This window comes from Condylura cristata, unplaced genomic scaffold (assembly GCF_000260355.1).
Source record: "Condylura cristata isolate star-nosed mole 26May11 unplaced genomic scaffold, ConCri1.0 scaffold00035, whole genome shotgun sequence".
NCBI lineage: Eukaryota > Metazoa > Chordata > Mammalia > Eulipotyphla > Talpidae > Condylura > Condylura cristata.
This window is the reverse complement of record NW_004567136.1, coordinates 7,996,747-8,024,512: the sequence shown is the minus strand read 5'-3', so window position 1 is coordinate 8,024,512 and position 27,766 is coordinate 7,996,747. Positions and strand designations below refer to the sequence as shown.

General features: G+C 52.4%; 1 protein-coding gene across 1 annotated transcript in view; it reads right to left on the bottom strand.

Annotated features, from left to right (window-relative positions):
• Positions 1–8,372, bottom strand: part of IGF1R (insulin-like growth factor 1 receptor) — a 218,015-nt gene extending 209,643 nt beyond the window's left edge. The window contains exons 1-3 of the mRNA XM_012732667.1: positions 8,282–8,372; positions 5,193–5,354; positions 3,836–4,381 (exon numbers count right to left, since the gene is read on the bottom strand). Coding sequence (XP_012588121.1) covers positions 3,836–4,381; positions 5,193–5,354; positions 8,282–8,372 — 799 coding nt within the window. The remainder of the gene's footprint in view (positions 1–3,835; positions 4,382–5,192; positions 5,355–8,281) is intronic.
• Between the last annotated feature and the right edge of the window lie 19,394 nt (positions 8,373–27,766).

Genomic DNA, 27,766 nt, shown 5'->3' with positions numbered 1-27,766 from the left:
TTTTCTTTTTTTTTTTTTTTAAGAGTTATTTATTTATTTATTTATTTATGCATACAGAGCTGGGGTACAGACAAGAGGTGCAGAGGCGGTGAGAGGATTCACCAGAGGCAGAGTGGGGAGCAGAACAAGCAGATCTGATGAAATACACTGCTGAGGGGAGCAGTAGGGAGACAGGCGAGGTCTGCCGCACCCTATGGGTCACCTCCCTGGCTGGGGATCAAACTTGTACTGCAGTGGCTGTGGATAGCTTCCTAGTGCTGAGCCTTACCCCCCAGGCACCACCAGGGAGGCTCCTCTTCTCCATCTCTGGCCTTGGCCCCTCTGACATCCTGGCTCATCCTCTCTGCCAGCAAAGAGCTGAGACAGTTTGGGTGACAGTGTTTTCGGGAGCAAGGATTTCAGGCAGCAGAGGTGGAGAAGCGGGGAGACTGGAGGGAGCCGCAGAGGGAGAAGAAGGAGGACAGACCACAGACATGCAAATGACCCAAGAAGCCAAACTGGGAGGGGGCACACCAGAAGGGTGTCCATGCGGAGAGGGACAAGGGGGAGCAAAAGGTTGGGTTGGGATAGGGCAGTTCATCAGCCACTGAAATGCCCAGGGCAAGTGAGACACAGGGGCGTCTCAGCCCACAAACAGGGTGGGCTGGAGCCAGTGGGAGACCAGAGACACAGAACAGCCAACCAAGCAGCTGTGGGTGCGTGACTCCAGGGAAAGGACAGTGAAGAGAGCCTGGGCCCGCCGGCTTCGAAAGACGGGGTGCAGGGGGGATGGGCCCAAAAGGAAGCACCCGCAGCGACCCAGAGACTTGGAAGGGGTGTCCGAGGTAAGCATGAGTGTGCAAGCTCCAGAAACATCAGGAAGCCAAACAGGACTATTGTTACTGAAAGGAAAAAGCTGTGCACCGTTCTTAAGGAGTCAACCAACCATTACAGCAACAGCTCAAGCCTGTATAAAACCACTGTCAACTCACCAGACAACAGAGAAATACCGACGTGTGCAGAGAACCCTGGGATGGTAATTTCCTGCACGAGGCTGTCTCGAAGCCGCGCGGAGCGAGGGCGGCGTGTCAGCACCACGTAATGGAGTGTTTCTCCATCATGTCAAAAATCTCACACACGCCACGACTTGGGGGATCGCTCCAGATGTGTTTCTGGCTTCTGGAGCCAGCTGGGTGAGGACTGGCTGAACAGGGCTCCCCCAGGCTTACTCTTCTCAAAGGGCCGTGTAACAGTGACCTTGCGGTAGACACTGTCTGGACTCTACGCCCTGCTCCTGGCACCATGGATGATGCCCACGTTTGGGCTGGCACAGTGCAGCAACATCCCAGCACCCTGGTGCTCTTCCAGAGAGATGAGAAGGGAAGAAGCCACCACCGGGAAGGGTGCTCTATCTAACGCAGCGTCCCCGAGAGGTACGGACGGCAACTGTCACTTCAGGTTGACAAAATTTAAAAAAAAAAAAAATGTGGAATTAATGTTAATGATATATTTCACTTCATCCAATGGTTCCAAAAATAGTCGTGCCAGCAGGTCATCAATATAAAAAATATGAAAACACTAGCTCACACCCCCACGCCCAGTGTTCTATCTTCGAAATCCCGCGTGTAGTCTGCACTTAGATCCAGTCTCAGCTCAGACAGGCCACAGCTCAAGACTCCATCTGGTGCGCACGGCTCGCAGCTACCACCCAGGAGGGGGCCATGCCCACGGGGACCCATGCAAGGGGCAAGCGGTCCAGATCAGCGGGAAAATCTCCAAGAAGCCTTCCTATGCATGAGTTCAGGATAAGGTAAAGGAAGACAATTTCCCCGATGCTGTTATTAACTTTAAATGGACAGTCTGTTGTGAAATCTCTCTCTCTCTCTCAGACACTCAAACACACACACACTCTAGCGGGGCTGAAGCAGCTGGCCGAGGGGAAGGCTGTGGGTGCGGCCTCGGGGAAGCAGGTCCAGCCAACAGGCCTGTCAGCAGCAGCGTTACCAGCACCACGGCCGGGTTTAGAGCGGCCACTCCCTTCTCAAGGCGCTGATCCACTCTCTCCCTTAATCTTCCAACAGCCGTGTGAGAAAGGCACATCTACCTTGTTTTGCTGATGAAGAGGGCCGGGTGCCTGAAATGCCATGCTTACTTCCAGGGATGGCTGCCTCCCCGCTCTGAGCTTCTCCAGCAAGCCAGCATCTACTGCCCACCTGACCACCTGCTCACCTAACAGCCTTTTAACCAGCCCCTCCCTTTACAAAGAGCTAACAGGTTTTCAAAATCACTTCTGCACACACGTGCCCGCCACTGGGGAGCAAGACGAGCCTGCCCCACGGGTCCTTCCACAGAAACCCGAAACCCGAGAAGCCCAGGAGGACCAGCTGGCCCAAGGTCACCCTGCCCTCTGATCCCTCACCACCACCACCTCCCCACTTCACCAGCCTGCCTCCTGCCTTGAGGAAGCCACCTTCTTTTGGAATAAAATGTTTAAATGTCAAAACTACCTGTAAATGCACGGTGCTGTTTTCTCCAACCAGGAGTGTCCTAACGGCAGGGGCAGTTTCAATAGTTCACAAGGGTGATTTCACACTGTAGCTCCCCCCAACCCAAGCCCACAGTGGGTCAAGTAGCCTGCTGGGGCACTGGCTGCAGCCTGGAGGCCTGTCTCCTCACTAATCAACTGCTCCCTGTGAGGATACAGCGCATGCATACGTAGCTTCAACCCCCACCCCCACTCCACAACGCCTCAGAGCCCAGAGGGATGGATCTGCAGCTACCTGAGGGCCTGGGCTTTGATTCCCTTCTTCTACACACCTCACGGCTGGGGAAAGTCCCCCAGTTTCGGGTATCCTGGCTCTTCATGACTAGTTGGCACATAGGTTCTCTGGTCCCTGGGTCTTTAGTGGGGCCAGCCACTAAGAGCTTTCTGGAGCTTCCGTGTTGACCTCAACCAGCAACGGGAGCTTCAGAACTCCCTACACATTGCTGGAAGTAGAGATGCAAGGGCCCAAAGTCCTATTTTCAAACCAAGCAAAGGATTCTGATGGCAGTGATCACAGTACAGCAAGAATTCAGTTATACTTGAGGGAAAATTAAGCAAACTGCAGGTAAATAAACAAGAAGCTTCAAAAGAGCTGCACTAAATACGTTTAGTGCAGCTAAATACGTTTCAAAAATCAATAAATGATTTCATAAGATGTAGCCGACTTGTCAGTAAAGACATGTGAAAGGAAGGAGGCGGAATCCAGGTGTACAAAGGTGCCCTGCTACACGCTGCCTGCAAGGACAGCCAGACCCGGGACCCTTGGCAACTGGGCCAGCACGCGCCCCTGGGCACCTACAGCACTAAGCATCATCCCGGAGGCTAGAAACAGAGCGGAGGTTGCCAACTCCTTGGGATGCAAACTGGCTTTCTACTTTTCCTTTATTCAACGACTCTCCGTGTGTATTCAGCCTAAGGGAGTCGTGGTGTCCCCCAAGATATCTTTTCACACAAAGGATGAAAACGCTAATAGCTCTGCAGCCCCCGGCCACAGAGCACACCTCGGGAGCACACCAGGTCGCCTCTCATCAGGAAATCGAAGCTGAAGGTCAGCCAGCTTCTAGCCGGGAAGTGGATCATTTCTACCACGTGAGTTGAATGGTCCCGACAGCAGCGCCCCCGCCCCGCCTTCCCAGATACAAAAGGAGGCCAACCCGGACCCCAACGTCTACACGGCAGGTGCACCTCATCCTACATGCAACAGTCCGCGCCACGCCCCGCCCCCCACCGTCCATGCCCGGAGGAGCAGGAAGGGCTCAGGAGAGGAGGAGGAGGCAAACAGGCGTGGAAGGAAAGTCGCAGCATTCTTACTTTTCTGGCAGCGGTTTGTGGTCCAGCAGCGGTAGTTGTACTCGTTGTTGATGGTGGTCTTCTCACACACCGGCTTCTCCTCCATTGTCCCCGGGCACAGGTCCCCGCACTCCTTCTGGGGCTTGTTCCCCACGATGTAGTTGTTGGACACTGCGTCCAAGATCAGCGACCAGTCCACCGTGGAGAGGTAACAGAGATCAGCATTTTTCTCAATCCTGATGGCCCCCCGAGTTATGTTCCTCAGGTTGTAAAGCCCAATATCCTTGAGATTGGTCATCTCGAAGATGACCAGGGCGTAGTTGTAGAAGAGTTTCCAGCCCCGGATGACCGTGAGGTTGGGGAACAGGTCGCCCAGGCTCTCGAGGCCAGCCACGCGGAACAGCAGCAGGTACTCGGTGATGACCGTGAGCTTGGGGAAGCGGTAGCTGCGGTAGTCCTCGGCCTTGGAGATGAGCAGGATGTGCAGGTAGCCCTCGATCACCGTGCAGTTCTCCAGGCGCCTCAGCTGCTGGTAGTCATTGCGGATGTCGATGCCGGGCCCGCAGACTGAAGGGAGACAAGAGGGCGGGGGCAGGAGACGCAGCGTTACCAGGAGAGAACTTCCAGACCTGTTTCCCACCCCACCGTTGGGTCAGTTTTCGGGACACCGGCACGACTGGAGCCATGAGGCTCAGTTCTGCTCCAGGACACGGGCAAACCACCGCCGGGAGAGGAGGGGCCACGGGCAGTGGCCTCGAGGCCGGCCTGACCGGCCCCACGCCCGCCCCTCTGCACAAAGCCCGTCTCCAGCGTCCCAACAAATGATGCAGGGTAAGTAGCAGCGACTGCTGCGTCCAGCTTGCAGGACGCCAAGCAGAGACGTCTACCGTGGGACAGCCAACGGCCTCAGGAAGCAGGGCCAAGGAAGCGAGGTCCCCTGGGCCTGAGCCAATGACCTCACCCCTCCCCAGCACTGCACGAAGGCAGGGGAACAGCCTCAGCGGACGGGGAATGGCATCCGTGGACGGGGTGAGCACGTGATTTACAGGAACACGAGACACACACGTGCTTTTATTAGGACAGCAAGCTCCACGCAGACAGGCTGGGTAGCAGGCAGCAAAGGGCAAAAAATATCACCAATTTCCAAAGAGAATCGCTGTTACCCGTATTTGTTCCAACAGTTCTTTCTCTAGGAATAATTTAAGGTGAAGGAAATCAGACAGTAACAATACAACGTTGACAAATGCTCTTTCTTCACCTGACATGAGCACTTCACCGAGTGAATGGATGGTCCTGCCTCTCCCCCCAGATGGCACCGCCAAGCCACGCCCAACGGTGAGCTTCACTGCCCAGGCCCGCATGTCTTGCCCGGTCTCACAGCGGTCTGCGAATCTGAGGGTGCCCACCCCTGAGACACTGAGAGGTGGCCTGTGACACTGTTTGCCGCCGGGCGGCCCATGCCCGAAGTGCGGACACAGGGTGGCCTCCATGAATGTGATCAGCTGTGCCTGCCCGGAGCCCAGTTCCCGGGAGTAGTCAGCTTGAGCAGGGGGGCACACAGGTGTCCATCAGACACCTCCAGTGAACTCAGAGCCCAGGACGACCGCCCGGCTCCCCAGCCACAACTCCATGTGAGGTCTGAGGCTTCCGTCCAGCAGCCTCCTGTGTTCTCCTGTGTTTGGCTGAGAAAGGTGGACCCCTGCCCCCCACACCCACCCCCTCGCTTCTACACCATGATCAATTATGTATGTTCATTTGCTCTTACGTGAGAAACGGACATTGAAGAATTCATTGCATCGAGGTGCTCAACATGCCACACTTGATCACATCATTCAACATCACCACACGTCTTGCCAGACTCTGCTGTCACTGCCACTAGGCCAGACACTGAGACTCAGAGCCGAGGGTTCTGGCCTCTGTGTGGAGTCAGGCCACCTACACTCAGGAAGAACCAGCTTCCCTCGGCCTCCTGGCTCCCCTCCGCGGCCACTCAGCTAACAGAAGTCAGGAAACTGAGTCAGAAGGGGCAATGCCCCCTGCACAAGCTACCTCCACGCTGGACCTGCACACACAATCCCTCCCCCTTTTTACAGAAGAAGAGAAGTAGGAAGATTCTACCCACTTAGACCCGAGAAGATGACAACCCCAAACCACAGAGTGCGAGGCGAGACCGGGCCACCCGCTGGCTTGGGTTCGGGAATGACACTGTGGTGTGTCTGGATGTTCTTTTGGCAGGAACTGAAAAGGGCAGACCCGGCTGGACTGCGAACGATACAGTCCAGTGTCCGAGAGGCCACCAACAGGAAAGGGAATACAGCACGCTTCCCTGGTGCTGTGAAACAACCCAGGCTCGGAGGGCGGGAGGCCCGCCCTGGCCACCACCCCGTGGCCAAGAGGAAGTTGCAAAATACTGCTTCTCCCTTTTCAAAGCAACAGATATTCAAAACACTGGGAAAGTCCAGGGAAGGCGCTGGAATGCGAGAGCCCGGCTGGCCCCTGAAGAGCCATGGGAGCCATGGAAAGGGAGCCGAGGGAAGCGGGAAGGCAGGCGGGTGGGTGGGCCTGGCACCCCAGGAGCCCAAGGGGGGCCGCCAGCAGGGAAGGCACTGGGAAGGGGGCCTGGCAGAGGAACCCCAGGCGCCAGGGGCAGGTCTTACTTCCTCAGAGAGCACACCCCATAGTCTTTTCAGTTGAAAGGAACACTGTTCCCAGCAAACTCACAGGTATTATTTTTAAAACATCAAAAGGCAGAATTTGTGTTCTAAGGACTTAGTGAATGACATCAACCAACTATGTATTTGGGCAATAAATCCCTAAGGAAAAATGTTGATGAAAAGCTTTTGCCTGAGAAATCCCCCCAAAAGCTGTAGATCCAGGGCTCTGGAAGAACTCTGCAAGAAATGCAGGGACAGCCTTCTCAGCTGTTCAGTATTAAACAAACTCAGGTGTCAGAAAAGGGCAAGAGATGAGTCAGCGTGAGGCCTGGGGTGCCTGCAAGGGGACATGCTTGCTCCCCACCTTCTGAGGCTCACTGTACCCGTGGAATCTTGAAGCAGAGGTTCCAGCCTCCCTGCCCCACCCAGTGAAGGGTGGCACTGAGCCAGGGGAGTTTAAAAGGACTAGGGAAGAGGACACTGGGCAAGCATGTGGAGCAGCGGACACGCTTCCTTCTCAGGCTTGTGCTTGTACCATGGACCTGGGGGACCTGGAAGGAGCACCGGGAAGAGGTGGGGGTGAACAACCCGTGGGGAGGTGACAATAGCAGCCCTCAGCTTGACCTGTACTTTCACTTTGTTCTTTTCCTTCCAGACCGACCGGCATGTCTGCCCCTTCCCTGTGGTTCCCTGCCAGAAGATGCCTTAGACCTGGGGCAGGATTTCAGGGCTCAGTGGCTTGCCCGTGAGGGGACGGGTAACTGCAGGTGTCTTACTGGAAACTATTATCTCCTCTTCTCTGTGTTGCACACTAATTCTATTCAAGTCCTTTCCTATCGCAGGCCTCACACACTAAGAGTGTATTTTGTCTTAAAGAAGCAGAAGGAAGAGCACACGCCCGGAGGTGATTGGCAGTGTCAGGGAACCCCTGGGGTACAGCCTGGGTGGCTGAGAGAGGAACGAGAGGAAAAGCAGGACAGTACTAGTAGGTGGACTGAACTCAGCGTCCGGGGGCCAGCTTCACTGTGCTCTCTGGGCAGTATCCAAATCCCTGGCTTGCCAGAGAACTCCTGGAGGCCTAGTAAAACAACAGAGATTGGGGTGGGGGAGGGTCTGCAACCCTAAAAGGTGTTCCCGACCCAACTGGCCTCCCCGCCCACCACCTGTGCAGTGTAAGGCAGGTAAGCCCTGTGCAGGCAAACCTTTTAATCCTCCAAGCGCAGCAAAGCAGATGAACATGGGGTGGAGGTGCTGCGTCCCTCGACCCCCAGGGCTCAGAGGGCATCAGCCCTTTCCCAAGCTGCTGAAACAATCCCCGTCGTGAGCAGGAACAGGGCTGCCCTGGGCTCCTTCCCTTCTTCTGCAGTCGGCTGCAGCTCACCAGAAAGTAGAAGGGGGAAAAGCACAATGTTATGATAATAAACACTACTGACACTCCAGCGTTTGTTAGAGTAGAATTTTCTGTGTGTGTAAACAGCACAGTTCATGTTAAGCCTTTTATCTTCGTGTGTCAATGGGAATGTGTTTACACTGCATATGCACATTCATCTCTGCTGCAGACAGCAGTCCCCCGGCCGACACACTCCATCACCGCAAAGGCCAGCCGAGGAACGTAAGCGATGGCAGTGCGGGCCGACGCTGAGAGCAGAGATTAAAAATTAGGGGTAACTTCCACAGTGCAGGTTTTTCGTCACTGCCCCACCGAAGCGGCATCTCTATCATGCAATACAAACAATGTCAAGGCCCATCCATACACCATGTGGAGCTGAGCTGGGGACACTCAGGCAGCGCTACGCTGTGGTAAAGAACTTACCAAGGTGGGAGCGGAAAGACGCAAAGACTGGTGGGAACACAGCCCCGGGGTCCCCGCCACTTAAGAGCATTTGGAGGCAGAAGGAAGCCATCCTGGCTGCCACCACTGCTTCCCTGGGGCTCCTCAGAAAGCCGTGGCCCCATCTGACCGTGATTCCGAGTGCCTTTCTGGTCGTAAAATATCAAGAGTTCGATATTCTTAAGTCTCAGTACTTTAAAAGCACCTTCTAAGAGCCTTCAGTCCTTTCTCATTATTCCCAGTTCTGATGGCCGCTTGCCTTTTTGATGAAGCAGCACATGAGGACTGGGTTGCCTTGGTTCAACCCCCCACTGCCACCCACTCAGACCCACGGGCCTCAGCACCAGGTCTCCCAGGCTCCTCACCCCCACCCACCATGCAGGGCCTGAAGCCCCAGTGACTCCAAGAGGCCAGCAAATGGGGCTCTCGGCACCCAGGAGGGCAGGGGTGCCAGGCCAGGGCCAGGTCGTCTCCTGCTGTGCGGCTGTGCCTGGACCAGGCCCACCTGAGCAAGGGGCCCGTGACCCAGCCCCAGCTCCTGACTGTTCTGCAGAGCACACTGCTTGCTCCAGTTAGAGTTCACAACCTCATTTTGAAAGTATTTTACTTCACCCTGCGAATGCTCCAGTTTCCTCGACTGGCCTGTCCTCTTTCCGTCAAGCCAGTTTTATCTCCACAGGCTGGTAATCAGGGTAGAAATTCCACTCGCCTGTTCCCCCAGCCCGTTCTCCACGGACGTGGGGTTGAAACAGCCCCTTGACTAGCTGGACTTTTAAGCTGACCCTGGGGCTGGGCCAGAGGGGAAGGGTGTAGGGCCAGGTAGGACCCAGGGACCAGGTAACTCAGATCCCATCCCGAACACCCCACCCCTTGGCCAGACGGGGTGGGGGGACGCTTCACTGCTGGGTGCCTCTGTTACTTCTGATGTGGTTTGGGACTGAATGCCTTCAATCTTCCAACAACACTTGTAAAACACCGACCATGTGCTGACAATAAGCACTTTCCAGGAACCAAGAGGTGAGCCATGAACACAGCCAGCATGAGGGCAACTCCTGCCTTCATGGAGCAGCCGGGCAGCCAGGCCTCTAACACCATGCAGACCTCGCTCAACGGCAGCGCAACGGAGGCAGCACCTAGGGCTTCACGCACCCTCAAAGACGGCCAGGTGCCAGGTGGGGGCCCCCAGAGAGCCATCAGCCAGAGAGCATGAGAGGGCAGTCGCCGCCAGGGTCCAGACAGGGAGGCAGCGAGACAAGCAAGTGCAGCCCCAAAGCTAACGGAGCAGGAGCTGCCAGAAGGAAACGTGCTCAACACGGTCACGGGCCGCTCACGTCAGTGGAGGCTGCATGGTGCGGGCTGGGGAGGGGCAGTGGAGGCCACACGAGAGGGCCAGGTCCGAGCAAGAGCAGGCAGCAGCTTGGCCTGCCAGGAGGACAGACGGGCGTGGGGCAGAAGGCACTCCAAATGCCCAGGGCACCACACCCCTCAACGCTTGGCATTCGCCAAGCCTGGACAGGGCCACACTGGAGGCGGCATTCGAGAACGATTGTTCCAGCAGCGGGCAGCAGTCAAGAGTACCGATGGCACATCAAACTTCACAGTGGTCAAGGGGTAGGGCTGTCGACTGGCCATGGACAAATGGACAAAATTCGTCTACGCACACGGTGGAATATCATGTGGCCTGAAAGAGGAAGGGAATTCCGGCACCTGTTTGGACCGTGAGGACGTTACGCTAGGTGAACTAAGCCAGCACCAAAGGGCAGACACTGCATGAGTCTACCACCACCTGGACTCATCAGAGAAAGGACGCTGAACAGGGCTTTCGGGGTGTGGGGGGGGGAGCAGGGAGAAGACGGAGGTTGCTCTTTGAAAGGTACGGTCTCAGTTTTGCAAGATGCAAAGCGGTCTAGAGAGGTTCCACAGCAGTATGAGTGTGCTTGAGATGCACATGGAAACAGTGCCGACAGCGAATTTTATGTGCACTTTTCCCTCATTTTAGAAAGCAGAGGAGAAATGTGGCATTTTCTTCTGTTCTGGTGGGTCATGCCAGGATAAACGGACAGCTGAAGAGAGGCCCGCCCCCTCCAACCCCCCCAGAACCGAGAAGAGTCCAGCTGGAAGGAAGTAGGTTTAGCCACAGATGGGCATTTAGAAATGCCACAGGCCAGGCATGGCCTTGGGTCTGCACCCAGCTCAGCCTTGGGGCTCAGGACATACACGTCCTGCATGGATGCCCCAGGAAGACAAGGCACTGAACACACAAAGCAGGTGTAAGGGGTTGGACAGGTGGTATCTACTTGTGCTTCTCTAGCAAAGGGCAGAAGCTAAAACCCCACCTGCAACCAGCCACCTCTGCAAAACACTGACTGGAGCACTCGACCTGACAGGGTACAAAGACAGGTGTCACCCCATTTCATTGATTGTCTAACGTTGGGTGTTGGTGGATTGCTCCCTCCTGTCAGCACTCACCTTATAAAACATTGTGGGGTGAGTAAGAAAAGGATCAGTCACCCCCTGTAAGCTACTGCCTTCTCCTAAGTCATCACTCCCACTCCTGAAAGGCCTTTATGTTTCCTACCACTTCTGCACTTACTATTTTGCTGGAACACCCCCAGATTCACCTCTTCCCCAGAGTTACCCAGAGGTCACTGTTTTACGCTGGGGTTATCTGAGGCTAGAGGCCAATGGTGTGGCTGACTCCTGCACAGAGCCCTCCTGGACCCCTCTTGTCGAGGAGTTCGCCACTCACACCACAGGGGTGTCCACCCACCAGCCTGGGCAGCAACTCTGTGGAACCAGCTGCCAGCAACCTGGCAGGAGAGAATTTGTAAAGCCAGACTGTCCCTGCTGTGGATCCATGAACAGATCTGCAGAACACCTTTCACCCACGCAGCTCGATTTCGGGATAACAGCCCGACACCCCTCCTCCTGCTGTGACAGCCCCTCTCTCTGTCTCTAGCAGCTTGAGCAACCATAGCAGCAAAAGAAGAAAAACACGCCAGCGAAGTCATAAAACCATAAAACACTGTAAACCACCACAGCTCGGGATTTCTAGATGTTTCTCTTCTTGGTTATGAAATGCTAGACTGTTGGGTCACCAGGCTTGTCTACAGCGCTCTGTTAGCCATCTCACCCCATCCTTGAGACAAGGTGAAGCATATGCACTCCATCTGAATCGCTGGTAAGGTGGGACTCACCTTGCAAAGTGTTGATTAATGAGCAGCCCAGGGAAAAGGCTCTTCCTCAGTCCTGTATGTTTCAACAATTTTATCGATTCCTTGATGGCTCAGATAAAATGTTTATCTAATTCAAGGATGACAAGTTTCCAGGAGAGATGGCGAATAACAGTGGATGACAGAGTCAAGAGCTGAAAAGATCAACAGATTGGAATTGCAACAGAGAGGAAATAATGTTATTTGGACACTTGGGTGCAAAAAAAGAAATGCACAAATGTGGGAGGTGTGAAAAAGACTTAGGAGACGTAATTGGATATAATTTCTGTATGTGATGATGGGGCGCTGTGGCTGCCAAAAAAGTCAGGCCGTCTTAGACTAGACTAAGGGAGATTTCATGGAGTAATGTGCCAGAGGACGAGGCCCCAAAACTGAGTTTCTGGCTCCACACATATTTTTTTATTTCAAGTGCTTGCTTATTGAGGTAACATTGGTTGCAACACTGTGAATGACTTAGGGTGTAAGTTCACACCTCTTTTGAAGCATGTCATCGCACCTTACCTACCAGCAAAGTCCCAGGGACCTGCCACGAGTCCTCTGAGAGGGTGTGAGAGGGGGTGACCAAGCATTGGCACTGGGACTCTGGGGAAAGATGAATGAAGTGTGTGTTCATGGGAAGGTGCAAACTGTTTCACTGTGCAAACGATTGGCAAATCAATAAAACCTGAAGGGGGAAAAAAACTATCACCCAACTTGACCTCCCATTTTCCACAAACTACTCAGTCTCCCTGTCTGGTAACCTCAGTTTGGCAGTCAGTTTTCTAAGGTTTGTCTTGGTTTTGTCCCTTTGGTTTGTTTCATTATATGCTACATGAAATTGCCTTTCTCCTGCTTATATATTGTACTTAACATAATCCCTTCCAGTTTCATCCATGTTGTTGAAAATCACAAGATGTGTCTTTTTTATGGCTGAGTAATATTCCATTGTTCACATCTCCCTGACCCACTCATTTGCCATTGGGCGTTCAGGTTGTCCCATAGCTTGGTTATAGTCAATACGGCTGTAATGTCCACGGGAGTCTGCCTCCACGTGTGGAAAGAGAAGAGAGTGGATGGGAGCACACCACGGCGGCCAGAAGATGCAGGGCAACTGAGATCCATCTCGCGAGAAATAGATGCAGAAGCCGAGCCTTCCAGGTCCCGGTGGAGATGGGCTGGGTGGGTTCTCTGTGACCCTGAGAGGGCGGTGGACACAGAACCCAGCTCAACAATGCAGGGTGGAGGAGTCAGGCTCCTTGTGAGGACGCACAGTAGGCTGCCGAACTCAGACCGGGCCTCTGAAGAGGTGGAGCAGATTTCTGTGGACTGGCAGATTCTAGAGATTGTGTCAGCCTGATTCATTTACTGGCAATAACACTCTGTGGGAGTCTCTTCTGCCCCATTTGCGTGTCCACCCAGGTGGCGAGGGGGGACCACTGCTTCTGACCTCATCTGCTGGTAAGATGCATGTGCCGGCGCCTCCAGGGCCACAGCACCGTTGATGTGGAGCAGCTAATTCTTGGTTTTACCACAAACCATGGTGGGGGGGTCAGAAGTAAAGACAGGAAGCCCCGCCACACAGCTCCAGCTGTCCCTGCCCATTTAGGACACGGTGTCACACCTGCTGCATCCCCCACCCCCCAGGTTGCCACAGGGTCCCGTATTGCCAAGAGCCGTTCTCCCTAATAGGTTGGTTTCCTTCCGTGCATCGCTGCAGCAAAGGGCCATACACAAGTCACGGCCACGTGAACCCCTGCCTCCGTGGCACTTCCTTCGCTGGGTGCTGAAATGCAGGTCAACAAAGACACCTGAACATTAAGTGACCACAGCACCGAAACCAAACAGACAAACAAAAATCTGTACATTCTCCCACAGCAACCGAGCTCAGTTGTTGCCTTTCCAAGGCCAGGTCAAGAACAACACAGTTCTCAGGCCTCCCACGTACTCTGGCCAAGGAGGAGCAACTCTGGCCCTTAAAGCAAAGCACTCGGTGAGGTCCGAGGGCCCCGATGCAGCCGCCAGCATCATCATCCCCACCCCGTCACCCAGGACTTCTGGTCAAGCAGGCCCAGGGGCTGTGGGACCAGGGAGCACTGAGGCTGAGGCCCCACAGCTGGGGCTCCGGGTATTTGCAGAGCCCCAGCGCGGTGCAGCCAGGGTCCCCGGGCCCACCCAAGGCTCACTCTCACCGCTGAAGGGGTGGCCAGCATGTCCACTTAATGGACCTCGAGGAGGAGGGAAGAGCCTGGCATGGAATGGGTCTATGTGAAAACCAGTATGGTGGGGTCACCCCTTCAGTAACCTCCAATTTAGTTTCCCTGAACCTAACACCCCAGCACGTACTGTGCTAATTTGCTTAAAGTCAGTAGGTACATCATGTAGACGAGAACAATTATGCTAAAAAAAAAACCTGGTACAATGCAGCGTGGTGATGAAGCGCAGCCGGGTGATGTCAAGCGCCGCCTGCTGTGGCAACAGTGACAGCCCTGCTTACACAGTAACTAGAAAGACGACACTTCTGCGGAACATGCCCCAGCGTGGGCACTCGGAGAGTCAAAACTTTTTCCCATTTCCCCCTTTCCTGGGGCAGCCCTCGTTCTACCCTAAAAGAGGTGAACATCCTACCAGGGGACGAACAACAGCCCAGCAGGGAACCAGCCCAGCTCGAGGCATGGACAATCAGGCCATGTCCACACGCAGGACAGGCTGTGGCTCGAGAGCCCCCGGGCGGCAGCCATGCTCGGGAGCTTGAGGCCCGGCCTACGCGTGGGGTGAGGATGTGGCTGCTCTGAACCACCAGCCCCATCTCACCCTGCGTCCCCAGGACTCCGGCAAGCGCCTCCCCTCTCGGGGCCCGCACATGTGCTGGGGGAGACCTGGGGCTCAGGCAGCCTCGAGCAGGTGCAGAGCAGGGCCCCTGACAGAGACAAGGAGCTCCGGGAGGGCTGATTCTGCCAGAGCAGATCCCTGCTCAGGGTCTCCTTCTCTAGGAGCGCAGCACTACAGAGACTGTCCCAGCGTCTACCGCGAGCCCAGTTCATGGTGCCCGGGCACCGTGAGAAATGCAAACCTGAGGCCTGCTAATGCGTCAAACGGACACATCTACCATAGGGACACATCCAGGGACTCCAGGCTCCAACCCGGACGGGGGGCCACAGGACGCCCCCACATCAGGTCCTCAAGATGGTGACGCTACCTCCGCATGCCAGCCCCTGGCCCTGACTCAGTCCCTCCCTCCTGTTCCCGGGCAAGTCCATCCTCCCATTGCAGGGCAAGTAGATAAACGCCAAAGTGTTTCTAAGATTAATAAGGGAAACGGAACTAAGTGCCCATCTTTTCAAGAAGTTGCAAGTTCTCCTTACAACGATTGATCCAGTGCAATTAAAAAGGCAGAGAATCAGTGAGGGGCAGGGTGAGGGGACTGAGGGACTCCGGGGAGGGGGATTTTGGGAGGGGGCGGTCCCACCTTCCAGTCTGTGTGTCGGGATCCTTCCACCATGCACAGAGAACCTTCTGGAAGTGGGGCGAAGGCAGCGGGCCTGGGAGGGCAGGGTGGGCGCGACTCAGCTGCGCGCCTCAGCTTCTGCTGAAGTGTTTTACCAGATGCATGTCATTTTTGAAACTATCACCATCAAAATGACAATAAATCCTCACAGTGTGTTCCTCGGTGTTCTGAGTCCCTGGTCCGGAACCACGCCCAAAGCAGCCCACAAATACTTTGTCATCCTGCTTCTAGGGCCTCCTCCCCACCCTCCTGGCCCTGGCTGCTGTGGGGGTTGGTTAAGGGGCCCCCCCCATCCTCACTCACATGTGACTGGGAAGCTGAACTCCATGGGGTGTCGTCACTGCTCCCCACCAGAGCATCCCAGCAGAACCCCTGGAACGGGGCAAATGACACCCAGAGGGTGGCATTGGTGAGGGGGGAAATGGTGCACAGTGTAGAAAATGGTTACATGCAGCATGACCCGCCTGCTCCAGCAATGCCTCCTACTCGTCAAAGGCACAAGACCCAGCAAGCCCACTGACCATCCTCCAGCGATAAATAGATCCCTGTATTGCAGGAGAATACTTTGGTTCATCAACTTGTGCCAACACCCCTGGACCCCCAAGCCAGGTATGGAGAACCCAACTGCAACTGTCCAGAGCTGCTTGCCCCAAGCAGGCGTGACAACAAAGGAACCCGAAGATATCGTGGCAGGGAACAGCGCGGTGAGTGTGAAAAACAGCTATGCTGTGATGCTTCTGAGATCAAGAAGCACTCGCATGGGCTTCCTGCACAGGGATTTCACTCTGCTGATGCTAACAGCATCCTGTACCCCTGCACCCCTGCCACCAGCATCTGGGCAAGCCCAAGCGCCCCCACTGAGGGGCTGACCAGAAACAGGCACTAATGAGGGAAGCGGGGTGAGTGCAGGGTGTTGCTTTTTCAGGTTCTGGGTCTCTAAGAAAGTCTGAGAAAAGTTAGACCTTTTCTCCAAGAAAATGCACTTAGAGAAAGTTGCTATGCAATTGCAAGAGGTCCTTGAGTAGTGAGAATGTGATTAACATCCCTGAACTGCACCCTGCAAATGGCTTGGGGGTGGGGGGGGAGCAACGAGCCATGTGCTTCACATCACATGTTTGTAAACTTACGTTATGGCCGCAATGAGGAGGCACAGGGTGCTGTGGCTGACTCCAGACACTGCTCTACTCAAGTTCAAAAGGGTGATGGACACAGAGTGGAGAGCGACACTCCCCCCCCCCGTCCCCCACAGCAGGCTCCACCCCGTGGCTGCTGGTCTCTCGCACCCTCTCCTCCCACCCCCGGGTCCTATGGGGGTACCGCAAGGGAACAGGAGGGAGAGAAGTCAGGGCTGCTCTCAGGCTGGGGAAGAAGAAGAGGTGCCTCAAGGAAAGAAAGAAGAGGTGCCTCAAGGAAAGAAAGAAGAGGTGCCTCAAGGAAAGAAAGAGACCAGATCAGAGGAAGAGGTGCCTCAAGGAAAGAAAGAGACCAGATCAGAGGAAGAGGTGCTTGGCAAGGTACCAGGGAGCAGAGCACAATGGGAGTGGCCAAGGAAACCCGCCCCTGGAGGCTGGGCGCTGACCCAGCTCAGATAGGAAGTTGGGGTGTATGGTCTTTTAGGCCGAGGACCACAGTGAGCCATTCCTGGGTTGCGCATAAAGAACACCCCCACACACACACACCTGCACACACGCCGCTGGGCCCACGAGCCCACCGGCCAAGCTCCCACTCACTGTCAGGAGGTCACCGTTCTTACAAAGCCCACCACGGTTCCAAGTGAAAAGTCCTAAGGAATTCTGAAATACTAGGAACCAACCTTTGGATTTCTGACCTAGGGCAATTCGACCCTCTAATAGCCATGGGATGGCCTGGCAAAGACACAGAAGAGTGAGAGGCTGGCTTCCCATGCACTCCGCCATAGGATCTGGGTCACAAAAATGGCTTTCCTCATTCTGTTTGGCCTCAGACCGTATTAAAATGAACTTGCCACTTTCAAACGAAGCTCATGAAAAGGCACCCAACATGCAGGGTGGCAGTGCAAACGGAAGCTGGGAAATGGGGCGTGAGCTCCAAGGTGGAAGGCGAGAAGAGATGCCCACCGGGAGGAGCATCGGAGACCATCTCTTCCCCGCTTCTCTCCGGAGGCCTGAAGTGGGGTCAGTCGCTAAAGGCTAGCACGGGTTGGAGGGCAAGACCAGGGGTGCCCAGGGGTGCCCAGGGGTGCCCAGGCCAAAACGCCTTCCCCAAACTCTCCCGGCACATGGAGCATCTCCCCAGTGGTGATTCCTTTCTAGTCACTAAGCCGCAGTGTGGTCAAATGTTGCTCCTTCTAAAAAAGAAAGGCAAGCTTAGCTCCCCGCCCTCATCTGGGTAAGCTTTGGTTATGTTTGTAAAACATTCAGAAAAAGGCCATAAAAAGATCTTACTGGGGTTGTGCTAAGTATTAAGTATTATTCAATAAACCGCAGTGTGGCGGCGGCCAGCTGACGCCAAGCTACAGCCTGGAAAGCTGGCTGCATCCATTGTTCTCTTCTGTTTCCATTTCCAGCGATCATTTACATCCACGTGCTCCCCCACCCATCAAGAAGCATAAAACAAAAAAAGCCGAGCCGCTGGATGACACCACCGAGTAGGTGGCATATTATGATGAAGCCCGGATGACAATAAAACATTTTTCCAGCTGTGATAAACAGATTTAAGATCTATGTACAGGCTGCCGGAGTCACAACAGAAAGTGATCAAAATTACAAGTTGTTTATAACGGAGACTGCGTGTCTCCGAAGCTTTTATTTCACAGGCAGAAGTTGTCTCTGGATAGTTCCTTACCTTTGATACAATTTGAGCTTTTTGTGAAGTTGGAACTTTTGAGGCTGTGTACACAACCAAAGTGACTTAACAACTGGCCCAGGGCGGGGAGAGCACTGTCGGACAGGGACTGGGCGGCCTCCTGGGAGGCCCAGGGGGCATCACCAGCCTCGGGGCCCGCGTGGGTGAGGTGGCAGAACACGCGGGCTCCGTGCCGCCTCCGGGTCCCGTGATCAGCCTTCTCTGTGCCCCAGAGCACAAGCGAGAGAGGAAGAAGATGAGGAGAGCGATCCAGATTTCTAAATATCTGTGCTTTCTGCCACTTGCTGGCATCTCCAACCATTGGTTTCTTTAGAGGCTTCCTTTCGCTACTCAAAAGGAAGAAACTTTAAAACAATAAACCTTGCCATCCAACTGTGACTGATGAGATGTGTTTGTGAAATCGGCGTGTCAGAGCACTTACGCAAGAGGATACCCACTTGACTGCAACTCCTAACGTCCCTAACAGCTTAGAACTTCAGTAGACAATGATTTCCTCCACAAGCAAAACTATTGTGTATTAAGCTAAGCTGAGCTAAGATTACCTCATCCCTCAAAAACCAACAGCAGTAAACAAGTCGTAACACGGCTGGGCAGTACCCACACTACCAGTGAGTACCCCTTGGCCTGCAGAACCGGGGGTCGGGTGGGGGGCTGGCCAGCAGCCCCAAAGCTGGGGCTCCAGAGAAGACGCGACAGACCTGGATGACATCAGACTGTGAAAGATTCCATCCTGCTGAAGAGAACTCTTGACTGCTTGAAGCCCAAAACAACCGTCCACTTGCAGAATCAGTGAGGCATAGCCTTGAAAAAGGGCTTTATCTTCTAAGTCACACTCCCAACTAGTCAGATATTCCCTAACCCTAACGTCAACCCAATTCCACCTGCTTTAAGAAAAACTAGTAGGTGCCAGGGGCTCCATGAGACCCCGGGGACCACACGCCCTGCTCTTAAAGAGCCCTGCCGCCCTAGGGTTTACAAACAGCACAGCAGCGTGTGGTGGGTGCCGCCAGCCGCCATGCCAGACAGCCCGGGGAGTAGAGAGATCGCAGACATGAGAGTCGACTCAGTTCTGGAGGGGGCGTGCACCCCTCGAGTAAAACACACAGGACCACAAACTGTCTTGGAGACCCAAACAAGACATTAAATATGTATCTAAAAGTGCAACCCAGAGAAGACATTAGTTTCTGTGTCTCTAAGGAAAACATATTAAGTAGACATGTTCTTCAATTAAACCTCCAACATTTCTCAATCAACTATGTAATCCAGTGGACACTTTTTTCTCTGGGGAAAAAAATAATTCAGGGGCTCTTTAGTGCCGAGATTAGCCTCTGTGGGCACTGAATTAGCACACCTTTAGGAAGACCCGAAGCAAACCCAAGGGAGTGCTCCTCTCTCTTCTGGAACATTTCAGCTTCTCCTGGAAGACACTTCAGAGCACCATTTTACAGGACAGAGTTCTGTTATAATCTTGGAGATGAACATTACTCAAAATCATGTCAAGATCACCAGTGACTGTTTCCTGTGACCAAACAGCAAGAAGGGTATATAGACTCCCAGGGGCCACACCCTCGCTCACCACGGATTCATCAGTCCTGGCCTGGACAGACCGAGTCCCAGGAACACCCCCTTCATCACTCTCCACCCAGTACAGGCAACCTCCTTGCTCGAAGTGCACAAGGACTCCACCAAAGTACAGGGCTGATGTCACCGGACACACCAGGGTGGCATTTCTCCCCCCTCCTCACCCCTGCTGAATAAAGCTGATCTCCCCAGGGACACACGTACCAAGAAATACTTCAGCGGAAGGCACAGACAGACCTGAAAATTCAAGTACTGGCCTGGTAACAAGTCTAAATCAGGGACATGAACAAAATCTTCGATTTAAACCCACTAATTAAGCTGGGCAGATCGTCCACTGTGCGGACAAGATAGTCCACTGAGGTGAAGGGGCTGCCACAGCACCCTGAAGAAGAGCCCCCAGCTTAGGGCACAAGTCCCCCAAAGGACCCACACCATCCCTCAGGGGCTACATCGCCCAGAGCAAGTGTCCCAAGTCCACTTTCACTCCCAGGCCACTCTCTGGGGCTCCCAAAAGCCAACAAATCACAACACTACCTCAACTGGGGGGCTTCTCCAGCAGCAACATTGGGGTGAACCCAAATATGTAAGCATCTTCCCCTCCATAACACATGCAAGATGAACAGACACCTATCAGTCACACAGACGGTGACAATACGCCTCCCTAGGACCATGAACAGGTTGATGGCGGGCACAGAGATAGAGGCAGAAAAGGGGAAAACAATCAAAAACAGAAATAAGAAAACAGATACCAAGGAAATAACATTACGAAAACACTACAGACAACTGAGCTATAATTTTTAAATATGATAAAAACTCATTGGTTGGAAACCTTTAACTGACCAAAACTGATCTAAAGAAAACAAACCAGCAATCCAGAACGGACCAGAACCCCATGGAAGAATGGTTTAAAGCTGTCACAGAACTATGCATTTTGAAAAACCTCCAACTGTTCAACAGGTGAGTTCTTTCAAACCCTCAGAGAATAGTTTATTTCCACATTATGTATAAAGTGTTGTAGAGGAGCAGGTAAAATGGAAAGTCATTAATTCAGTTTACCAAATTAGAGCAAATCTGATAGCAATATCTCAACAAGACAGCATGTTAAAGAAAGCCATAAAATTATCTGACTTAAAACTTAGCGATGGAAAAGTCTAACAGTAAAGCTAGCAAACCAGAAATTGTTAGAAATGTAAAGCTATAAAAGTAACTCATCTCAGGGACTTGAGGAAGGAGGACCAGGGAATCTATTCCACAACACGTTAATAGGTAGAAACAGTCTGAATCTAAATCTGATGACTTTCAACACCCACCCCTAACAAGCAGCCCATGATGACTTTCAACACCCACCCCTAACAAGCAGCCCATGGACACTGGGGCGGCAACTCTTCATCATGACAAAACCCCTCCTGCACCAAGTGCCAGCGGCATTACCATGAATGCGGGAGAAGACAGCTGTGCCCGCACTCAGCATTTAACACGATTCTGGGTCTAACTGCCGAGGCCGTTAGGAGACTGAAGCTCATCCAAGCCTTGAAGCAGGTCCAGCCGCCACCCAGGAGGGTCACTCGGTCAGGCCAAAGCGAGGATAAGGTAGAGAGCAGAGCTCATGGGAACATCTCTCTCTGCTTTTGCCCTTTACACCTTCCTTCTCCTCGCCTGAACTGCAGATGTGATGTCTGGAAGAGCAGCGGCCATCTTGTAACTAGAGGACAAAAGTCGCATGGTCCTTGTGTCCCCTTAGAGTAACTGCAATGGCCACAGACGGCTTCCCTGGAAGCCTCAGGGACTGGAGAAAAGTCAGTCCCTTGTGCTTACGCCTTTATTAGGCAAGTTTCCTATTACTTGTAGTTGTTTATATTCCTAAATGGTACTTCATGAAAACAGAGTTAACAAGTGTTAAGAACTAGAGAAATGGATTAGTGATTCTCTGTATAAAAAATAAATCAGGAGAATCAACTGAAAAAAGATAACTGATGAATTAGGTAGAACAAGATAAGCATGTAAGTTTTCACACACAAGTAATCATTAGTAAAAGGACGTAATGGGGAATAAAGATCCCATTAGCAACAAAAAAAGTACGTACTGCCAAGAAAAGATATAACAGAAAGTGTAAGCACTCTATGACTTGCCATGATTTCATAATAAATAAAAGCTAAATACATGGAAAGCCAAAAATGTCTTAAATAAGAAATCCAAATATTTGCAAGTACTTTCTCCAAAACTGACTTATCAACAACTACAGTCAAAATCCCTTGGATTTTTTTCCTTTATAGGAGGGTGATGGAGAAGACAACTTGCAAAATCACAACACACGCACACATACAACTCTTCATCCAGGAAGTGCATCTTCAAAAATTTGTAGCTGGGTCCCTCCCTGGTGGTGCACTGTGAAGCTATCTGCAGCCCCTGCTGCTCGAGTTCCATCCCCGGCCAGGGAGCTGACCCACAAGGAGTGGCAGGCTTCTCATGCCTTGCCTGCTGCTCCCCTCAGCAGTGTATTTCAGTACTCTGCCTGTTCTGCTCCCCACTCTGTGTCTCACACACACCCCACACACCTCTGGCCTGTTCCCCAGTTCTCGTATGCATAAGTAAATAAATCTTTAGTGCTTTTTTAAGTGAATGATCTTCCAGGAAGATGCTAGTTTGTAAAATGGCTATCAGTGTGTGAAGTGAGCATGATTTTACCACATCAGCATGCAGATCAGTAGGGAAAGACAGCTTGAAACAGGCCCCATAATTTGGAATATATTAGATGGCCCGATGAAAAAGCAACACATTAGGGAAACCAAATAACCCACAGGGAAAGGCATCTCACTTTCTTTAAACACAAAACAAATCCTAGAAGCATTAAGTTATTTAAAAGATGAAACATAAACTAGAAGTTAACAGGCACGATTAAATTTAACTGATTTTAACTTGAGTACAGCCTCGCTAAGCAAATGGAGTAAAGACCATAATGACAAGACGGGTCTTCTATGTGAAAATGAAACACCGCATCACTCAACAAGAAACAAAAATGGCAAACCAGGAGACATATTTATAATACAGGAAGCGCAGAGTAAAACATTTTTATTAATAGAAAGGCCTACCCAAGTCTATACGCACTGATAAAGAACGAAAGCAAAACTGGGGGAGAGGCAAGAAAATGAAAACCCCATCAGTAATTTTACAAGGGGAATTGAAAAGTGATGAAGCTTTTTAAATGCTCACACGGCACAGTGGTGAGGAGCAGGGTCAGAGCCACCGCACTGCGACTTTCAACAACAAGCTTTCGGGAAAGTCATTCGATGATATTTACCTAGGACCAAAGGTGCTCGCTTTCCAAAGTGCTAGTTAACCCAAAGACATGATCAGAGTAGCACACTAACAAAAGCACACAATAACTTCATCAGGCTACCTTAATGGCCAAATGGTAAAAATGCTTACATTTAGCAGTTACAACATTATGATTTTAATGATCTCATTAAAGAAGCATATTTCAGATGATAAGGACATCATGTAACTAGTGAAAACTCACAATGTGAGTCTGAGTCCGAGGAGGGAAAGCGACGATAACCAACTGTGTGTGTCTGTATACGTCTACAGTCCGTGTGCGTGTGGCGTGTATCACCCATTTTTTAAAATACATGAGCGCACACGACCGTTCGCGGGGTAGGGGTTAGACTTCAGGAAAAGCCGAAGATACTAATAGTGGTTATTTCTACACTGACTGACTAAAGACAGTTTTTATTTTCCTTTTTTCCTAACCAAATTTTCTAATTGTCCCCTAGTCACCATTTATTACTATAATTTGAAAAAACAGCAATAAATGTAATAATTGTGGCCTAAGGTGGCGCGCAGATGTGTCCCTAATTAGAGGTTCACTGCTGGTCACAGCAGCGAATTAGCCTTAAGCAGGCTGGGGGATGACACTGTTATGCCACATTAGTGCCGCCCGGAGCCAGCAGGCTGCTCCCGTGGGGCCAGGGGCCCAGTGAGTGAGAACAGGGACGGGAAGAGTTGGGGCCTGTTTCACTGGTGATCTCAAAATTCTCCAGAACCCCATTTTTTAGTAACATGTAGAGCTGCCCACCACGTACCAGACACCTGTACCCCACAGGGCACCCGGTTCCCCCTCCCACAGCCAGCTAAGCCTTGGTGGCCTCTGCTTTTCCCCTTTGGAGTGTGTAATGAGGACTTGGTCACAAAACCTGCTTCCGTGCAGGTTCACTGTAGAGAATTTTAAAGTGGGTCTCTAATGCACTCTCCCTTAAAGCTGAGGATTTGCCACCATTACTTTGAAAATAGTTTTGCTCAAATGTACAGGCAGTGTAGACACTTCGACCATCCCAAGACTAGCACACCTAGGTTCTCCAGATGCCTTCACCAGATGACAGAAAAGTGGCTCCACCACTCTGTAGCTGTTATTCAGAATTCACTGAGGTGAGGGGGGGAGAAGGATGACACCCCCATTTCCAGAGAGGAAAAAGGTACTGGCCTCCCACACAAGAGACACAAAATAAATGGACAGCCCGGTGCAGAAGGGGGGTTCCCCTGCAGACATTCTGCAGACTAAACAGTGGCCTTAAGAACCAGCCGCCCATCCCTATTTCACGGTGACCAGTCTGTAACTGCAGAGTCTGTATGGCCCGGGGGTGCCACCATCACTGAAACGCTGGCCTTTGGAAGAAAATCTGCAGGGCTAGTACTGGTTCTAAAGGCTTTCTGGCTTCAAAAACAAACAGACCACAGGAAAGACAGGGAATCAACCCAAATGCCCAAAAGTAGATGACTGGATTTAAGAAATGTGGTCCATATACACAATGGAATATTACTCAGCAACCAAAAAGATAAACTCATGCTTTTTGCAGCAACGTGGCTTATTGAAATAAGCCAGAAAGAAAAGGAAAAATACCAGATGGCTTCACTCATAGCAGGAGTATAAAGGACCAGGGGAGAAAATAACAACGAACAACTATATACCAGAGGCATTTTACAGGGATGGAGTGGGGAACAGGGTGAAAAATGGGGTGGTGGAGTGCACTGGACAATGATGGCACATGGGAGATTTGGTGATGGGAAGCCCACGGGGATTACAACTGCGATGGAAAAAGGCACAAAATGATGTTAAAATAAACTATTATACTAAAATAAATAAGTGCAACTGAAAAAAAAAGACCCCTCCCCCCCCTCCACACACACACACAAACACAAAACACACCCACTAAAATGTCACACCAGGAACCTGAGCATTTTTTCCGACTTTTATTGTTGAGACAGGTGCCTAAGAGCTATTATTTCCCCCCCCTGCATGAGCAGCTGAGAAAAGACAAACCAGAGAGATGTCTATTTACCACCTCTACAAAGATCCCCCAGGACACAGACTTGTTCCACCAGTACGCTCATTAGCCATGTAGTGTAAATGCAGGGGCGGCTGAAGGAACCCCTCGGAGCCCCCAAAAGGGACTGCTGCTGGGTGTGTGGGGAGGCGCAGAGGAGGAGGCTGGGCTGCGCCCCAAAGAATAGCCCTGAGCTGCAGGCGGAAGCCGGACAGCAGGCGCCGCCCAGGGATCCCGTGTGGGCCCCTGTGGCCCCAGAGCCCTCACGAGGCGCACGGCACACCCCATCAACACTCTCAATGATTCGGGGAACAGAACCTGGGCCCCGGGCCGCCTGAGTGGCCAAGACATCCCATCTCATGGCTGGGCCGGTTTGGGAGGTCTCAGAACGTGAATGGCTTTTACAATCAGATCAGAATTTCTGGGCAATAAATAAAATTTGTAGCGCAGGACATGGGAACGCTGGGCTTCCACTTCATGACAACGGCCAGGTGTGTGACGCAGACACTGCTCCATGCTTTCTTGATTTCTGTGGCTCTGGCTCCCTCATTGCAGGATTCGGAAACAGCCCCGGAAATAGCCCCACTTCTTCCACAGTCACGAAAAGTATCTTGTACCTGAGTATGGCTCCTCAAAATAAAGAGTAACATTATGAGGAAAACAATCGGTATTGTTAAAAACGTGCGCCCTGGCTAACTCACCACTGCGCGTATTGTATTCAGACCGCACAGCCTCCTAGGAAAGAACTTAAATTCTGGCCTGTGCACTTCGGCGCTCATTGCACTGAAGTTCTTTTAACTTATCGCCTTCATACAGCCTGTCCAAACAAAACGATCTCAAGAATTTCTTTGAAATAGCCCAAACAACAGCCGAAACTTGCAAAGTTGTTTTTCAGAGCTCAACAGTACAACAACCAGAAGTAGAACTGCTGGGATGAGGATTTTGCTCTTTATTTTTTCTTTCAATGGCAGCTTTTGAGAGCGAGCGAGAGAGCGACAGGCATTACAAATCCTGGAAGCTGTGCAGCAGGAGTGAGAAATGGTGGATGCTGAAATGGCCAGGCTGGAAATCCTGGCTCTTTTATTTCGTCCAGTCTCCAAGGCCAGGAATTTCAGAAATCTTAGGCATTCTGCATTATTTGTCTGAATCTTTAAAGAGCTGAGACTTGAGAAAGAAAGCACAGGGTAAGTTAACCAGCCTGCCACCAGGCCCACCTCGCCCCCTTAATTAAAGGCTCAGTGGACAAATGGGGTTTTGTTTACCATGCTGCTAAGGAAAAGGGGGGGGTGAGCTCACTGTTTCCTCAGACAGATCCTATCCCCAAGGCTACAGCACCCCCATTTCTTCCCAATGTTGAAGCTGGGCTAGACCCTAAATCCCTAAATAGTTCACATCTCAAAACACTGGAGTGGAAGAAAAAGGATAATCACTTTTGTTTTCAGAAAAGATGCCTGGTAGGTTTTGCTAAGTCAAGGAAAAGACTAAGGGCCAGTGGACCTAAGCCGCAGGACGCTGCCAGCTGTGAGGGGCCAGCACTGTCACTCGAGCTCACCTGTGCGACAGGCGCTCAGAGCGTGCAAGGCCCACTCAGCAAAGACTGCATTTGCATCAACGCCAGACACCCAAGGAACGTCTGCAGAGGAGTTGATTGTGCTGATCAGGGGAAAAGAATGTACCGTCATCCTCCTTCCAAAAGTAATAACAACTCAATCAGAAACTTCTTCCCATTCCAAAGCCCCAACAATCTAAACACCAGGAAGCTACCAGGACCTGTCAAATATGCCTAATTATCTTCTGTGGAAGCCAGGCACACCGCCATGACACACCAGGTGATGTGAGGTGACAGCTTAAAAATGCTGATCTGGGGTGGAAAGCAGAAAGGGGGTGGGGGAGCAGGAAAGAAGTCATTTCTGTGGGCTGGCCTCTGGCCAACACCCCCTAACTGAACAAGCAAATGCAGTCAGTTACACCCAGAATGCACATGGTGTTGAGGGGCTGGGGTACAGGAGGCAGGTACCACGGGGACCCAGGTCCAGCCGCCTCCTCTTCTCATCTACTAGCCATACACCACAGCCCCTGGCTGTTTCAGAGCTTGTGAGTGTTGCTTTGACTTGGTGTCTATAAGAGAACCGGTCTTCAATGGGTTCCTTTTGCCCTCTAGCAACCACAAAGCTCAGCCTGGCCTCTGAAGAACCCTCAGACTATCCCCATTTGCCCTCAGGCTCATCTCCCCAGGACCACCTCAACAACCCCCGCAGGACTTCCTCCCAGTCCCATCCCACACTGTTAAGCCCTGACCCCAGCCCAGCTCCCGACCAATAAAATGCTTCCACTTGTGCAGGCACCTCCTCCTCCTGGAGGCCTCCAGGATTGCTCTGGCCATTAGTCTGCCTTCTTAGATCACCACAAAGCTTCTGGTGCCCGGTCCATTGAGTTCTCACTCAGTGGCATCTGGTCCTTCACAATACCTCATCTCAGGTATTCAGGTACCCTGCGAGCTCTGCTGAAGACAGGGGCTGCTGGGCTCAAAGAACCCAGACATCCCAACTGGTCTCTCTTCTCCTTGTTACTGCCCAGCTCAGCATCCCTGAACCTCCCTGTCTGCAGTAAAGACAACCAAACCTTCCACCTGGCTGCAGCCAAACCCTCATGGCACTATCTGCCTGAGCTCTCAAGGTGCCCTGGACAGGCTGGCCTTGAGGGATGGACTAAGGAGTCTGAAGGAATGTGCGGGACCAAGCGCGGCTGTGAGCCCCCTCCCCACCCCCCAGTCCACTGCAGCCTTCTGGCCTGAGCACAACCTCCACCCCAGGCTCGGCTTTGGGAGCTGGGGCAGCGAGTGAGCTGGCTTCATGGCCTGGGCAGGCGTCCCCACCCTGAGGACCTGCCCAGTGAGTGTGAGAGTTTCCCCCCAAGGCCTAGTAGGAATCTGGGTCTGAATGCCCAGAGCCAGAAGAGGAAGCCTGGGTCCCACTGGGGCCCAGCGGCTGCCCTCTCTATCCACCAG